At 43.1% G+C, this 17,769-nt stretch overlaps 1 protein-coding gene across 1 annotated transcript; it reads left to right on the forward strand.

Moving 5' to 3' along the window:
* The first annotated feature begins 1,483 nt into the window (after positions 1-1,483).
* Positions 1,484-16,127, forward strand: enc3 (ectodermal-neural cortex 3). The gene is made up of 4 exons (XM_079506795.1): positions 1,484-1,822; positions 3,106-4,140; positions 4,275-5,047; positions 14,421-16,127. The coding sequence occupies exons 2-3, from the start codon at positions 3,118-3,120 to the stop codon at positions 5,019-5,021; spliced, it is 1,770 nt and encodes a 589-aa protein (XP_079362921.1). The 5' UTR covers positions 1,484-1,822; positions 3,106-3,117; the 3' UTR covers positions 5,022-5,047; positions 14,421-16,127.
* The last annotated feature ends 1,642 nt before the right edge of the window (positions 16,128-17,769 follow it).

The raw sequence follows: 17,769 nt of genomic DNA on the forward strand, positions 1-17,769 counted from the left end.
TGATGGTGGTGGTGAACCGAGGCCCCACTGAGGCCCCACGGTACTTTGAAGATCAATGGCGTGGGTGGGCAACTGGGCATATGGTCACTCACAGTCTGTTTTTGGGCTTGATGCTGTGAAGGTTCAATGTCCACCAGAGCCTTTATTGTTGGAACACATCTGAAAACGTCAGCTATTCATATCCCTTCCCTTGTCATTTCAAATGTATCTTTATTTTAGTAGGTGTGAACACTAGTATCTAACACCTCTATTGTTTGACCCATTGTTGTGTATCTTGGAATCCTTTCTTTTTTCTTACACCCATGACCACATACATGCTGTTAAGTAAATACCGGTAGTCTAGTTGAATCGAGCAGTGAGACATTCTTGAGAAGTTTCCATGAACCTCATGATTGCTTGAATCCTTCAGAAAATGCTTGGAATTTAGCTGAAGACAATAACCCATGGTGCTCTGAAGGACTTTAACCTGCCATATGATCATCATAATGACCTTTAGCTGTAGCCAGCATCAAGTCCAGCTCAATTATAAAGTGATAGGCAGTGGAGTGGACTGGAGTCCTTCATGGGTTCCCGGCTAAATGAGTCATAGTTAATCTTCACATTATTATCATTAGGCCTACAGATGTAAGCCTATAAGTAGATACAACTAGAGAATGTACATTTGCTATTTTGACCAGTTTCACTCTATAGTCTACAGACCACAGTATAGATCAGCTGTGTCCAAGGGACGAATTTTATACGGCCCGCAGCTTCATACCTGAATTGCATTATGACTGGCCCGCCCAACAGTATATGGGACATTTTTACATTAAAGTTTTTTAACCTGGGCATTTCCCAGAGTATAATTTGTCAGTGTTCCTTGTATTTCTTTCTTTTTTTCTTTTTCTTTTTTTACCTTGCTTGCTTGGTTACATTTGGTAATGTGCCATAAGGCTGAAAAAAGGCTGAGATACACTTTTTGTTCACAGCACACACCTGACAAAAGACCATTGATATTAAATATGGATATATAGAAGAGTTTAAATCCGAAGGTACATTATGTAGTTGGCCCTTGGGTGTTTTAATATTTTCTAATATGGCCCCCTTTGAAAAAAGTTTGGACACCCCTGGTATAGATAGACTATGTGACAGACCAATGCCCATATTGAATATAAAAATATATATCAATTAAAATGTTCTTAGATTCGGGGTTCCACTCCAAGAGATAACACACAATTAATGCATACTACTATGTACTATCCTGTTAAATTGGGAGTCATAATTTATTGAAATGATAAGGGTTGAGAATCAAGTCTGTGCTAGAAAAGTTATTAAGTTAGGAATATCTAGGTTAGCTCTGTGTTTCGGTTGAGATTATCTTTATGCGGTCGGTCAACATGTTATTCATGCTATAAACACAGAAATGAATAGGGCTGTTGTTGGTCAGTCAAGGATGTTGGGACTCGGGAGATTCATGAATCTGGGGAAGAGTAGGAGGAGCCAGATGGAACACTACTAGTGCCTTTGGTCTCGTCACTAGTATCACAGTAATCACACAGTGACTGCTGCTGCCTACTGCCTGGTGTCCACGCGGCTGTGGTTAGTTAGCCCGGAGAGGTTTGATAAAAGCTACCAAACTTTGATAACGTTTTGTACGTATAACGTGGAATACACATCGAAGCCCGCGATGGGTTATCAACCATCCATTTCATCGGGACATGTTTTTTCCCCAAAAACTTTGCGGGTCGGAAAGCAGTTTTGTCGAAATTGAGAAACGGCCAGCAACATCTGAGCAACTTCGTTCTTCTGCTGTGCTCCAGCGGTCAACAAAGACACAACTTGGGTAAGGTGGATTACAAATAAATAGTTAGGCTTGTTTGCCATTTAGTGAACTTCCGAAGTGTTTTACTTTGGTTACAGCTTGTAACATCCGACCCTTTGATCTATGCTCCAGCTGGCAGTTGTAGCCGCAGTTTGAGCTTTGCGGACTGTTGCTAACTTCGGAGGAAAGTTGATCACACACCGACCTGCTGACAAAGGGTTACATTTACTGCACAAAACGAATTGGATTTCACGCAGGGTTCGCTTTAGATCGCCCCCGGGCTCACATCCCACGGAAGTCCATGGGTTCTTGTTTCTTGTCACATTGAGTAGTAGACAGTATTTTATTTAGAAGAGTTACTTATAACAAACTGTAGCGTGTATTTCTTCTCTAGTCTTCAAGCTGTCATGGTGTTTTTTATTACGTCTTAGTTCCTACCTACCAGTACCTTGTCTTGGCTACATACATTTAATTTAAATATATTAACAGGCGCTATAATGATATTATAAGTTATAACAAATGTATATCCAGTTGTAGACTTGGTCGCTACACATTGTAGAATGTTTTCTCTTGGATTTAAGTTTGAATTATACACAACAAAATCAAAATAATCAGTTTTATCTTTTGTACAGTCCTTGCATGTTGTCATCAGATATTCTTGAAAGTTAATAGCCGTTGACACACTCAGTCTTGTATGTGTGAGCCAACATGGGAACAGAGCAGTTTGCCAGGAATTTATTGGCTTAAATGCCGTAGAGGTGATTCAGAGGCATGGCATGTTGACAGAGGTGTTGAGCATGGATGTATTTGACACTCAGATGCTTTCTTACCTTCTTATTAATTACCCAAGGATACAACAAGAGTAGATGAATTCAGATCAGACACATTTATTGATTTGACTTTAAACATACTGATATCACTCTGCCACACAGTACGCACACATGCTTTCCTGTATGAATGGCACTTATCTGATCACTTTTCATCCCTGTGATAGTCTTATGGTAGTTTCCGCTTTCACCAAGCATACTGATATGAGGTGTATGACTAATTTCAATCGTGTGGCTTTTTACTTTGCTCTTAATCATCAGCTGAACACTGTATTCTGTTCATTTGGAAAGGGAGTGTAGTGAGCTTTTTGCATCCCTGTAGCACTCGCATCAAACTGACCAGATCGTGAGAGTAGTGTATTTTTCAATCTCCCCCTGGATTATACCAAACTATTCAAAACAAATGGAACATAACTTTGAAATGAGTTATTCATTCCACTGATAAAATGTCTTCCCCCATTGTCTTTCTTTCTCCAGGTCCAAGTCAAGATGTCTGTCAGTAACCACGAAAACAGGAAGTCCCGGTCCAGCTCTGGCTCCATGAATATCCATCTGTTCCACAAGACGTCCCACGCCGACAGCTTGTTGACACAACTCAACCTGCTCCGCAAACGGAGAGTCTTCACAGACGTGGTCTTGAAGGCTGGTAACCGAACATTCCCCTGCCACAGGGCCGTCCTGGCCTCGTGTAGTCGTTATTTCGAGGCCATGTTCAGTGGCGGGCTCCGGGAGAGTCGTGACGCTGAAGTCGACTTTCATGACTCTCTCCACCCAGAGGTGCTTGAGCTTCTGCTCGACTACGCTTACTCAGCCCGAATCCTCATCAACGAGGAAAACGCTGAGTCACTCTTGGAAGCTGGCGACATGCTTCAGTTTCACGACATCATGGATGCGGCGGCAGAGTTCCTCGAGAAGAACCTTCACCCGTCAAACTGCCTGGGGATGATGCTGCTGTCGGACGCCCACCAGTGTCACAGGCTGTACGAACTGTCCTGGAGGATGTGCCTGGCTGACTTTGCTGCCCTCTACAGGACGGAGGACTTCCTCAGTCTGCCCAGGGACAAAGTGCAGGAGCTGATCTTCAGCGAGGAGCTGGAGGTGGAGGATGAAAGCCTGGTGTACGAGGCCGTCATCGACTGGGTCAAGGCGGACATGGAGCGGAGGCACAGCGAGCTGCCGGAGCTGCTGCGCTGTGTCCGCCTCGCTCTGCTTCCTGAGACGTACCTGCTGCAGAACGTCGCCTCGGAGGAGCTCGTGATGGGCCACAAGGTCGGCCGGGAGATCGTAGAGGACGCTGTGCGCTGCAAGATGAGGATCCTCCAGAACGACGGCATCGTTACGGGGTTCTGCGCACGGCCCAGGAAGGTCAGCCAGGCTCTGCTGCTCCTGGGTGGACAGACTTTCATGTGTGATAAGATCTACATGATCGACAATAAGACCAAAGAGATCACACCAAAAACGGACATCCCTAGCCCAAGGAAAGAGTGTAGTGCCTGTGCCATTGGCTGTAAGGTATGTGAAGTGTGTGTGTGTGTAATATAATGTATTTTCTTGCGTGTTAATTAATGTACATAATGTCCTTAATATGTGAATGTCTATAAAAATATTCCTAATGCAGTTTCTTTCTTTCTCTCGTCTCATTTCAGGTCTATGTTACTGGGGGCCGTGGCTCTGAGAACGGGGCTTCGAAAGATGTCTGGGTGTACGACACACTACACGATGAGTGGTCCAAAGCGGCACCGATGTTGGTTGCTAGGTTTGGACATGGGTCGGCGGAGCTCGACCACATCCTGTATGTCGTGGGAGGACACACGTCTCTAACGGGCTCCTTCCCTGCCTCCCCGTCTGTCTCTCTCAAACAGGTAGAACAGTATGACCCTCAGACCAATAAGTGGACACTTGTGGCTCCCCTCAGAGAAGGGGTGAGCAACGCTGCTGTGGTTGGAGCCAAAAACAAACTGTTTGCCTTCGGGGGAACCAGCGTCAACAGAGATAAGTTCCCCAAAGTCCAGTGCTTCGACCCGGTCCAGAACCGGTGGACGGTACCGGCCTCCTGCCCGCAGCTCTGGCGCTACACGGCCGCAGCGGTGGTTGGCAACCATGTGGTTGTGATTGGTGGGGACACGGAATTCTCTGCCAGCTCGGCCTACCGGTTCAACAGTGAGACATACCAGTGGTCCAAGTTTGGCGACGTGACGGCCAAGCGGATCAGCTGCCATGCGGTGGCGTCGGGGAACAGGCTCTATGTGGTCGGGGGGTACTTCGGGGCTCAGAGGTGCAAGACACTGGACTGTTATGACCCGTCGTCTGACTCCTGGGACAGTGTGACCAGTGTTCCCTACTCTCTCATCCCCACTGCCTTTGTCAGCACATGGAAGTACCTCTCAGCCTAGAGGAGAGGAATGATTATGGTTCTTTGGTGAGTTCACTGACTTTCTTAAAATTACATAATCGCTATCGTTGTCAATGTGTTTCTTTTGAGTGGGATTCCATCCCTACTTTACTTTTAGCAATAATCATTATCTTATCACCCCTATGTTGTTCAGCTAAATGCCTATAACATGAATGTGGAATAGCAAACAAGAAGTGTTTTCTTTTTTCTTTTGTTTTTTTTTAAATCGAATGACTTTCAAGACCAACTTGTACTTCACTGAACAGGACCCATGTTTATGACACTTGACTGTGGAAAAGGTCAGTTTAAAATCCCCTGTAGCTGTTTTCAGGGTTGCCAGTGGTTACAGTTACACATTATCTAGCTGCTGGGTGTTGAATAAACACGGAGGAGTCTTGGTTTAGAGTGAAGGAAGAATGTCACCGAGGCTAGTAATTACAGACAGAGCTCTACACTGTAGAGTCTCCAGTACAACAGCAGTGCTCAGTCCCTGAATGCAGTGAGCAGCGATGGTGCAGGGAATGGGATCAGGTCTGTGCTTGCAAGGCCGGCATGAAAGTTGACAGGGTGCACTGCAGGGCAAGCCCAAGGTAGAAACTAATTGCAGATGAGTCAATACATTGAAATGTATTCCAAGATGTGGTGTCATTTGTCTGAAGTGAGGCGACATATGCTGTTTAAAATGCCATTTGGTGGTTAGATGTTAGTTTTTATCCAAAATATGTGCTTTTGTGCAAAAACGGAGTAATTATGGATAAACAAAAGGAAATGTATACATTTTAATGGAGTATCTGTGTCCACAACACACAACAATCAGTGCTAGTCAAAGTAATAAAAGCAGATAAGAGTAAATATTAGACAGGACAGCGGGCAAGGATCCATTTCAAGATGTGATAAGTGATCGACTGATTTGTAACATTCTATGTCTAGGGCCCGAGGGAAAGTCTGTGTGATGAAAAGACAGGTGGCTGACTTTTCATAGCTTCATGTCATTTCAACTCTGATAAGAGATGATAAATTTTTTTCCTGAGGTGTATTGGCTTTCAGGCAGGGTAAGGAAAGGAAAGGCAAGGGGGGTTGATGAAGATGGATAGGGAAAACTGAGAATATTCTCCAGGTTGTTTTGACTTGTGAGTCGACTGGCAATATTAGATCTCGTTTTGTTTTCATGACTTGAAGCCCGTCCTGTGATCTATTGTTGGCACTGATGCAATAGGTGGGGCAAAATTATTTGCCACTCTAGTCAATTGAATTATATTCAGCTCAAACACGGCTTCATCTTTCATCACATTTTAGTTTTTTCCTTCTTAATTAGGGTAATAGTCTTCTAATGTCAAACTGTCATTCCACAAAAGCAAACAAAGCGGCATGGTGTCCTTTATTAACCTTTCTGAATGGGGCTCACTGTGCCTTCATAAAGGGTATGCTGTCCTCTTGATGTGCGTGCTATGCTACAGGTTCAATATGGTTCAAAGAGCAGTGCCACAGAGCTTCAGTCATTCAGCCAAGAAAACAAACACTGATACCGAAACTGGAGCACATGAGAAAGTGTAACCCACTGCTGTTAGCTGCGTCCTTGTGCTAACAAGTTAGATAGTTAATTAATTAATCTATCTATAAATGCACCATGTCTCTGTACATTTGTACGTACGTCTGTAATCCACGTAACTCGAGAAACGTTCGCCCCACTGACTTCAAATTCGACACACGTTCCACACCACCACAGGGAGTGCAGTGCCGGCCTTGAGTTGGTCGGATCCATGGTTGTCCAGAATCGCCAAAAAAGGCCTCTGCCCAGGCTCTGGACAGATGAGCTTTATTCATCGGCCCATAACTAATGAACCGATTGTGGTTACAAAATGTATTTTCCAGGTAAAAGACGATCGTCGGTGACAAAACACTGCGTTTTCTTTACATCCGGTTCATGTCTCGGGTCCCAGTGGACCTTAAGGGTTTACACTGAAAAACACTGGCAGTGAGTGGTGGAATAATTCATTAATTAATACCTGTTAAGAGAAGTGAGAGACAGACGTCCAGCTCAGCATGTTTGCTACTACGTGACTTATTTCTAAACCATGTTATGTTTTCAGATACATATTTTAGTGTGCTGATTAAGTTTAAAATTAGTAATACACTGTCTGGATGTCATCTTGAATGACATCCAGACGGTGTAGTAGACAGAGTAGTTCTGTAATCAAAATCAACTGTGTTTGGAGGAACATGCAGCTATGGGAATCAAACAGGTTAATGAAATCAAGATTGATTTATATTCATCTTAGGGTAGTAGTTTTCGTTCAAAGGAAGAAGTGGCTATATACAAAAATGGAAATGTTCCCATTGTTTTGGCATCTATTGTTGGGTATGCCCATATCATGGCCACGGATATGCTCTAAAAGTGGAACTATGAATTGAATCATTGAATTTGAATTGAATTTCTGCATAGTTTGTTAGTCCAGCCGTTTAGTTTGGCCAAGTTCTACTGTACTTTATCTTCAACAGCTGGTCTTCATCTAAAGGAAAATGGGGAAAGTAATTTAAAAGCACCCCTTTGTGTGCCACTGACAAGCAGCTGGAGAGAAAAGCTGAGCGGCAGCAAATTTATGAGAAGCAGGGGGCTTATGTTTGACTTCTCCCTACAGTAAACAGCTGTATGAGGAGGAACTCCGGGCTTAGCAGCATGGGGCTCCTGGTATATACACTGCTTTCATGCTAGTTTAGATTTTTGGGCTGGGGCTACTGGCTGGGATGGAGACAGACAGGCGGGCAATGAAAGATCAAGGCACCGAATCCGTATGAGCTTTCAAGAGTTACAGTAGCAACCATCCTGCTGCCCGAGTCTTTATGTTTAATTACAACTGACATGGAAAAAGCTCAGATTTCCAGAAGCCTTGCTTGTTAAGCGGGCATCCTACCCTGTTCCTCTGACGCCACGGCACCAAGACGCTAGACTCCCTCTCACCCGTGACGGGGGGGGGGGGGGGGGGGGGGGGGCAAAACGAAGAGGGATTTCTGGGACTGGGAAAAACAAGAGTGAGACAGTGCTGCAGTTGGGCTATATTTTGCACCGTTTGGCAGCCACGACTAACGTTGGGTTAAAAATAGTACTCTTAGCTCCCTAGGCTGTCAACTTTCAACCAGGGTCAGAGAGAGAAATAATTGTGTGTGTGTATGTATGTCTGTGTGCCTGCATCTTCATGTTTATGAGGGGCTGAAAACCATCACAGTCAGGGTCTGTTTTTCCTCAGTATCCAGTAATGTTGTGAGCTGTGAAACTTTGTATGACACACACACACACGCACACACAAACCGGCATCACATTGCTGGCATGGCCTGTCCTTTAAAAAGCCAGCCATCCTTATTCTAATTTGGGAGGAATGAAGGTATGGCCTGGGTCTCCATTAGCAATAATTTGTCAATGCTGCTTTGCAGTTGACAGGTTTTATGCTTAATTTATACATCCTCTTACAATGGTGGAGGACACAAATAGCAGATCTACAAGCTCACAACGCGTGACTCATGGGCTTGTAGATCTGTTTTCTTTTCTTTTTTTTGGTACACAACACGGGCGTACAACAATATAAATATAAAGCCTTCAACTTGTCCAGGCATTCTGTTGGGTCTGCCCTGCTTGTTAAGTTGTTATTATGAGGCCGCTCCAGTGTTGTCGTCACCACCTCGTGTCTATCCCTGCATTACCCCAGATGTGACTAACCGCAGACTGCATGGCCAGACCAGAACCCACTGTTGATGGAAAAGTATTTGTAAATGTGAAAGTATTATGGCTTGTTTGTTATTATGGCCGAGAGTAGAGATGAAACAAAGATTTATTTTTGACAGAGACACAAAATACGAAACCGACATATAAAGCATTGGTTATTCAGCTTGACTTTCTCCTTTCATCACCTTTTTGCTTGTTGTAGCTAGTTGTTTTCTTAAGTTCTTTTAATATATGCTTTTCACTTTTAATAAGGTAGTTGCCAGTAATGTGTATAATATGGTAGTTGGTGGTGGACACAGTACAATTATCGTATATAGAGTGTAATATTTTGCTTCATCCTGTCTCTGCATTATTAGTTTGTGGTGGAGTGAAGGCAGACAGAATGTAATTGGAGATTCCTGCACAAAGTTCAGCATGGTCCCCCCCCCCCCCCCCCCCACACACACACACACACACACACACACACCACTGAACTATAGAGGCATAGAAATGGCTATTTAGTTGTCTACTTGTAAAGCTGCCCTTTCTTCTCTGCACCCATTTCCACCTTCTCCATCCACTCATACATTCCTCCCACCACTCCCCCAGCAAACACACGTCCAAAAGTCACCGACGCAAGCATTCTCCTTTTTAAAGGTTTCAAATGAAGCCCTTATGAGGAGGGCACGGTTCTGTGTGATACTAGGGTACACCTGGGGGGGTCAAAGGTCGCTGGGGTGGGGTGGGGCGGGTGACTTCATCCCCAGACAGCTGCTGTAAAACGGAGAGGTCACTGCAGGACCATGGAGGAGGAGGAGGAGGAGAAGAGGGGCCCCACAGGCCCACACACTCTATTCTAATGTTTTATTAATGTCTGGCTGTGAGGGCCACCAGCAACGCATGCTGAATGAGCCTTTTATTGTGGCATCTGTGTACAACAACTATCCCTTTCCCTCTTCTCGGTCAACCCCATCACACACACACACACACACACACTGTACAGATGCAGAGCACGCGCACATCATGTGTCTACGGTCCCCTGAGTAATCAATCTGCCACATTACAGCCCTCGGCACGGCTTCTGAAATTTGCATAAACCTAATAGAGTTTTTATTGGTCTATTTTTCAACATGCTGAGAGTGACAAAAAAGTAAAGGGTAAAGAAAGATGCTGAAAGTGGCTGAATAATCTCCCAGACTAATTTGATTAACTCCTTTAAAAACAGATGAGCTGTCATACAGTTAGCTGGGGTCTTTTCAGAACAGCCAGCTGGGCTTAGAGACGCTTTGTAATTAATCTGCATTATGTAACATTTGTCTCTCTGAAGTAGCAATAGAGTGGCTGGTATTCAGTCACAGCGCCATTACTTTGTGCCCGCTGCTAGCTGCAATCCAGCACTGAAGACTATTGTTGCTGTCGGCCAGAATGCCTTTATCTCCATATTTCGTGTGTGTGAGTGTATATATATTTTTTAAATACATTAATGCCCTAAATAGTCACGAAGCGATGTGAGCTTGTTTTACACATAAGACATGTGCAATAGGGATGCCAGGTTGAAAGTTATTCAGTGTGATGCCTCTATAAATCATGTAATCGACCAAATTCTAGTACATTGGATCCACTAGCACACAGGTTATTTTTTCCGCTTCCTGAAAAGTAACCGTTTTGGACGTACACGTGTTTCCGCCCGCCAGTGGCAGATACTGCTGATTGGTAGGATTTGTCACACTGCATCAGTGGTGTTATTCATTATTGCTACGCCAACCATGGCCTATTTATAAACATGAAACCCTAAAACTCATGTAAATTCATGAGGTAAATGAATGAGGATTTGTCTGGAAATACGTTAGTCAATACAGTGTAATTGTAGCTGGACATTAGTAAACATGATGCAGACCTTGATGGACACGAGGGACACATAAAGGATGGGGACTCTGGTGTGGGTAATTGGGTTTCTTGGGGATGTTGATGCGATGGTATGACAAAGCTAAAGGGAATAGAAATGACTGTCCTTAAGCATTGTGCAAGCACTGTGAAGTCTGCCTAGTTTCTACAGGAAATCATCAGATTTCTATTGAAGCTAGTCTTGGCACTGGTGGAGAAATTAAATGCAGATTTTTGGCTTTCTTGCCTTTTATTGATATGATAATTACAGTGTAGAGTGAGGGGAAGCGAGGAGAGATAGTCAGGGAGTGACAAACCACAAAGGTCCGCCCAACCCGGAAATCGAACCAGGGACTCGGCTGTCAGGCCCTATTTGGTACATGCCTTAACCACTCGACTATGGCAGATTCGGCACCCTGCTAAATGATATGAAACCTATGTGGTTGTGACCTACTACATGATGTACAGGAAGGAACAGTACACACTTTGGAGTGGGGAAGTGTGTACATTTCTTCTCTGAAATCATTGTTTGCCTGCCTGTAGGTGTGTGCAGAGTGGACTCCAGTGGATTCCACTGTGTACTTGTGCCCCCACACTGTATCCATGCGTTCTTTGCTGGAGGCATTTTGTTCTTACCATCAAACAAAAGTCTGTGGGTTGGTAATTATTTTCTTGTGTTCCAGTGATGTTGAAGCCAGCCAATCTGACCACATTCCCATATGGGGCAGAAAGATGCCGTGTGAAAGACGTGTGTGTAGTGTGTTCCAGTCATTTCATGTTTTGTCCTGCACAGCTGCTTGGTCTGGTGACGGTCACAGACTTCACGATGGGAAGAAATCCTATGGTTATTATAGTGCATATTATAGTGCATTAACACGTCGACTGCGTTATAAATTAATCTAAATTAAACTCCCGTTCCCTGTCGATGTTTTCACTAACCTTTGAAGAATTACAATTTCCCAGAAGCCCTAGGAATCGAGCGTCTGTGTTTTTTTCCCCCCTCTTATGTGATCCAAACGTGTGACGTGTCACGGATGTCTGACGGAAACCTTAAAAGTTATCAAAAAACGGCGAATTAAACAAAACAAAAGTCTGGAATGTCGTGATCCACAGTCAAACTGTTATGTGGAGTAGGCTGGAAACACTGTGTAAATTTGATTTCTTTATCCCTCCATGCACTTGCATGCTTATTAAATTCCATGATTTCAGTGTGATTTCAGTAGAGAAAGCCAGATATGTAGCTAGATGGAGCATGGGCTATATGAAATATGTAACGGCATGGTTAGATAAGATTTGGATATCTGACAATCCACAAATATGTGCTGTGGATAGGAACCTACAAGCAGGGACCGAGACTGTATTCGCTATCCTGCTTACGGCTACCTCTCTGTGTTATCTATACAATGAATGTGTTCTTTTTTTATATGGTTGAGAGCTGAACAGCCTTGCTGATACAACCCAGGGTTCTGTCAAACTGACCGTGACCTGGCTGGCAACTTGGCAAGTAATATGAAGAGACTGATTTACAGGCTAGAGCTCATCTCTGGTGACAGTGGTACTCTTGTTGTGTAATGACTGAGTCAAGGTTGGATAATGGCAGTCGGGGAAGGTGCTGTCTGATGGTTATTGAACTGATGACAGTGAGGCTGTGTTTGTGTTTGTGTGTGTGTGTATTACAACTAAATGTGATACAACTTCTCATGAAACTAATTCATTAATTTTAGGGTACTTGATGACCACATGAATCCTTTGCGTAGCTATTCCGAAGGTTACATTTGAAAAATAAATAAACTTTTGAATTACAAAAAAAGAGGCAGATCTACAATCTCACAAAGCAACACGTGACGTTGTAGATTGGCTATTTCCAGCGAAGATATTTAGTATATAATGAAAACGGGGAAGGAGCCTAGGCTAGTATAAAGCCTGTGGGAATCTGGTGAACTGAATATAGGGGTTCAACTTTAAAGGACAATGACACTTCTAGACGTTTAGATTTGTGTATTTACCATGTGTATTTGCCATGTCGTGATGTAACTCCACATATTGTCTAGTTTGCTCCGTTAATTAGAAATTATACAAAATAGTCTCCTTCATCACTCTTCTTCACATAAATATGCAGATTCTGCCAATATACAACATCACAAACGACAAATGTGTGTTCTTTTATACTTCCTGATGATTTTACCGTTTGAAGATCTGGATATGCAAATCCAGTCCACATCTACTTCCGAATACAAATGGCAAAATCAACACACATTGACGGCTGTCTTTCTTTTTTAAATGCCTTACTGGGTTTTGCGATGTTATACTGTATTTTAGCAGTATTTGGTTTCTTTGCGTTATGTGCTAAACGAGTGACTTTGAGAGCTGTTTTACCGTGAAATGTAAATGAACCAGGAAACTATTTTAGATCAATTTCTAATCAATAGAGTAAGATATCTCACCGATATTTGGAGTTATGTCATGGCACGGTGACTATACTGACTATACGACCGAAACTGCTAACCAATGTCATTGCGCCTCAAGTGGTTAAATGAGTTGAGATTGTGCAAGTGGCAAGTGAACAGGAATGCAGGTATACTGTACATGAGTACACATGAAAGGATTGAAAGCCCTCTCCCATGCAATGGAGCGATATACTATCAATATAAAGCTGCTGCTCACATTGTCGTGGAGTGGAGCAGAGTGGATGGGTATTTTAGATGTCTGGTATCTGCATCATGTGCACTCGTAAGAGATTAAAATGGCAGTAGAATTTAAGAGGAGCAGACACACACACCTTCACAGAAGTAATCAAAGCTTCCATCGCTTTTTCAGAGTTCTAGTTGGATAGTTATAGAGTTCTTAGTTGAATGGCTAGTTTTTAAGTTTTTCAGTACTCAACAGTAACTGGCAGATGCTTACCATTCAGTGGAGGTTTAGTTATATCTGCTGGCTTAGACAGCCATGTTAATGAGAGCTCATTAGGCCGACCAAAAAAGCCCCCAGCAGAGACAGGCTATGTCGCCTCTATCTGTCTGCCTCAGGATGGAACACACACTCACACAAACACACACTCACACACACACACACAGACACACTTCATCTTTTCTGGCAGAATCTCATTGCTAGCTTTTGCATCGTTAAAACTATGCAAATGAGAGATCCATTTCAGTCTCCTTTTCTCTCCTACCCCAAAAAAGATATGTTCAGGCATTCCATCTTAACAGCAGGGGAGGGAAAATTAGATGCTAAAATATCTCTGAGGCCGCAGAGACGGGATGGGATATGAGAGATTCCAGCTCTGGTAGCCAAAGAATTCACCACAACGTATGCAGTGCAGAACTGGCGCTCAACACATTTAGGAACTCCAAATTAGATGCTAATCAGCACTGAGAAGGGAGAGCTGAAACCCCCCAAATGTACAATAAATATTGTAGTAAGTAAATAAATTATAATTCAGGTTTTGGAGTGTCCGTCCATCCGTTGTACGCACATCACCTAGAGATTTAACTCTATCCACTAAAAGGGATATTTAATTTATTTCTTAATGACATAAATGGTTAGAGCTGCTTAATCCTGCATGCCTGGAGGACTTTGGCTAAATACTGCCCATTCCTAAGGCATTATTAATGCTATGTGGGTAAGCCTGATAATGTGGTATGGTGATAAGCTGATCTGTAAATCTGAATGACTACATTGCTCTCTGTTCTATGAGCATGTCCAGACTGCCCTACGGTCATGTGGTCCGCCTTCACACAAATCTGAAGGATTCCCATAGAGTGGCTCTTCAAGAGTTCTTTGCATGCCTAACGCCATGTTCTTTCTCTCTCTTCCCAGATCGGACAGCAGTGATGTCTGGAATGCAGGCATGTGTCTCCCTCCGATGGCTGTGGAATTCTGCATGGGTGTGGAGGAGAAGAGGGGGGTAAGGAGGGTGTTCCTGCTGGCTATCGGTACAACCCAGCATGAATTGCATGTCCTCTGCATTGCAGGACCAAAAGACACAGGTTCTGGGAGACCGCTCAGTGACTCTGTGACTACAGGCCTTGTGTCTCCTTGCCCGGCCCATACCCCCGTTCCGGCCTCTCCCCACCTGATCTGTATCCTGATCATGTCTCCTTGTGGGAAACTGCAAGCTATCAACGTTGGCTGTCACTTTCTTACCTTTAAAATGTTATATTTTGACACTGTGTTGCGACAAAGTATGAATCAGGTTTTAGTTGTTCAGACCTTCTCTTCCTGGGGCTAACAAACTGAGGGAAAGAACTGACCGTATCAATCCAGCACAGTTCAACTAACTGACTGACTGTATAATCGCAGAACATCAGAAAAAGAGTTTGAGACTCGTCGAACTCTGGAGGGACGACATTAGTGTTGTCACTGACTCATTTATGATGGCATGAGGAGGATGCCATTTTGTTTCATTTTGCGACCGATGTTAAAATAAAGACATGCATGTATATACTTGTGTATTGTTGTGGCTCATGCTCCTCTCCTGACACTGGCCGCTTTTCTGTTTCTCAGGTATAATTTACTTGGACTGCTGACCGAATACGGCCTTTGCCATGCCTCGCTTTCTGGCTAGTGTATGATTTTGTGCACAGAAGCAATCTTTGTCTCTGTATTTTTAGCAGTTGGACGCAAACGTCCCTCAATTTTGGTCAACTAAATCTGTATCTTCTTCCTTAAGTTAAAAAACTTGGCCGAGAGAATGTGACCCATGATGATTAAAAAGAAGATGCATTTCTATTCTAAGTCACGATGTTGCTGCAAATCATGTCATTTTTTTCCTGTGTTTTGTGTCTCAGGGTTATATATAGTTTGTTTTGTATAGATAGACATTGTCTCTATTTGCTCAAAGTAGGCTAACCTAGTCTTTTCTGTTATGAAAATGACCTCAAAGCTCATGTTTTTTTTAATGTATATTTTCTGTGAATGTACAATTGTTACACAAGTTTTGACAAGGCTCCATTTACAAATTACACTAATCTTTTAAAGATATTGCCAACCACTGATTTTTCATGTCCAAGCTACAGTTTCGATGCTGTATGAATGCCATGTACATTTATCAAACATACATTTTTCCAAACATGCATGCACATTGCACACACAACTTACAACACCCTCCCAACCTATGTGATATTCTGGACATTCATGGCAATTTGACCAAGTTGAAGCCCCAAAATATTTGTATTTATAGTTTTTCTCTCTGCATTTGTAATGTTAATACAAACCTTTTGTGTATAGTATGTAAGTTTTGTAATTAATTTGTAGTAAACCTTTGATTTGCACATAATTTGTACAAAGATCTCCTTTTTGTCTTAATTTTTGTATCATTGTCATGGCCCATGCTTGGCCAATGTGAATAATCAAAGCATTTTTGTAGCAACATTTTCTGAGTGCATAGATTCTGAAATGTCTTTTTTAATGTAAACTATTGATTTTGCATTATTATGAAAGTTATTGATGAAATGTTACTTCATGTTGCAATAGACATGTCCAGTTCATTTTATAACTTGTCAATAAACCTCATCTGCTTGGAAACGGATGCTCTGTTTGTCTTGTTGTCCAAATAGTAAGTAGAATAGCTGTGTCACTAAAACATCTTTGGCAGCCATATAATCTCTCAGGTATTTATTTTTCAGCATGCTTTGAATACTTTCCAAAACAGGAAAAAAAGAATGGTGGGTTCTTTTAACAGTTGTTCTGCGTAACCCGCATTCCCCGCTATTTAATCCATGTGTCGGTGCTGCGTAATACGCTAAACCCGCTATTTGTTTAATGTGTTTAATTCGCTGTTTCTTAATAATTAAAGAGCGGAAATCTAGCCATGCTCTGGGCTGCTAAGGCTTCTGGGAAAATGAGTTCAATGCAAGTGATTGGTGGGTTTGCTTGGACTACAACATGCTGTGCAGGGTGGTTTCGTTTTGCATTGTAATGGCGGCATGGTTTTTCTCAACAAACCATGGGACTATTTTCCGCCGGATTTTCGTGAATCAAAGCTGCAAATACTTCGGCGTATGCTCCAAAGGTAATAGATCGATCCCGGCAGCCTAGATAGGATGGATGGATAGATGAATCTAAGGCCCCAAAAGTGTTAACAGGGTCCAGGAAAGATCTTTTGAATTACGGACCCTTTGTTTGTTTCAAATATCTTTATTGTGAACAACACTTTGAAGTGCTCACGCATTTTCCTTTTTTCAAGGAGAAATGATGTAGATGGTAGCAAGATGGGAGCTCTCTGGTGCATCTGTTGCCCCCACGACCCGACTACGGATAAGCGGTTGAAGATGGATGGATGGATGGGAGCATCCAACCACCTCTGTTCCATCTGAGGTCCTCAAAGCATTCTGTGATCATGGAGGCGAGTGCAACAGAATAGAAGTCATTCAGACTTACTGCAGAAAAGTGTTTCAGTACCTGTCCGCCACAACGGTGGTGTATTTGAAGCACATGAGGAGAGCCGCTTGAAGATGTCCGTCAGGACTCCAGTCAGCTGTTCAGCGCAAACCCAGAGACTGCGTCCAGGGTTTCCATCAGGACCAGTAGCCAATGCCATACGTGCATTTGTGCACAGTAACGTAACGCATGCTGATGCAAATACTTATAAATCGTATTCATAGTTTCACTTCAAATGAAACAACATGAATTGTCCCTGTCCCAATATGGAGATATAGAGATAAAAGGAGACACTATTTTTTTCCTCAAAAGTAAATAAATGTTTCGTTGACCTGCAGACAGTGCTGCAGTGTTACCTGCCACTGAACAGTGGAATGTGATGAAACGCCCTTCCTTCTGCCCCAGAACAGAGACACCCACCGCAAGGTGCAATTCAGCGTAATGGCTGATTATGCGGTATGGGAACTGTCTCCGTCTCTTCCCCTGGCATTTGCCACACAGACACGCACATATGCACACATTGAACACATCATTACCCTCAAATCTCTGAGAATGTACTGATCCTGTTCTGTGGCACTCAGGTGCTATACCAATTCATACCTTTCATTCTTCAGTGTCTAGGTTTTCGTGAGAAATGTCACCCTACAGACAAAGAGCAAAATGAGGTGTTGGCAAAAGGAAAGCTAGCTGGCACATTCCTGAGTGCAGACTGGCAGAGAGAGAGATCATCATTGTGTTTTTTTGCTCATACAGTATCAATGGGCCAACATCCATCTCTAATAATGGC

This window comes from Electrona antarctica, assembly GCF_951216825.1.
Source record: "Electrona antarctica genome assembly, chromosome: 7".
In the NCBI taxonomy this organism is placed as follows: Eukaryota; Metazoa; Chordata; class Actinopteri; order Myctophiformes; family Myctophidae; genus Electrona; species Electrona antarctica.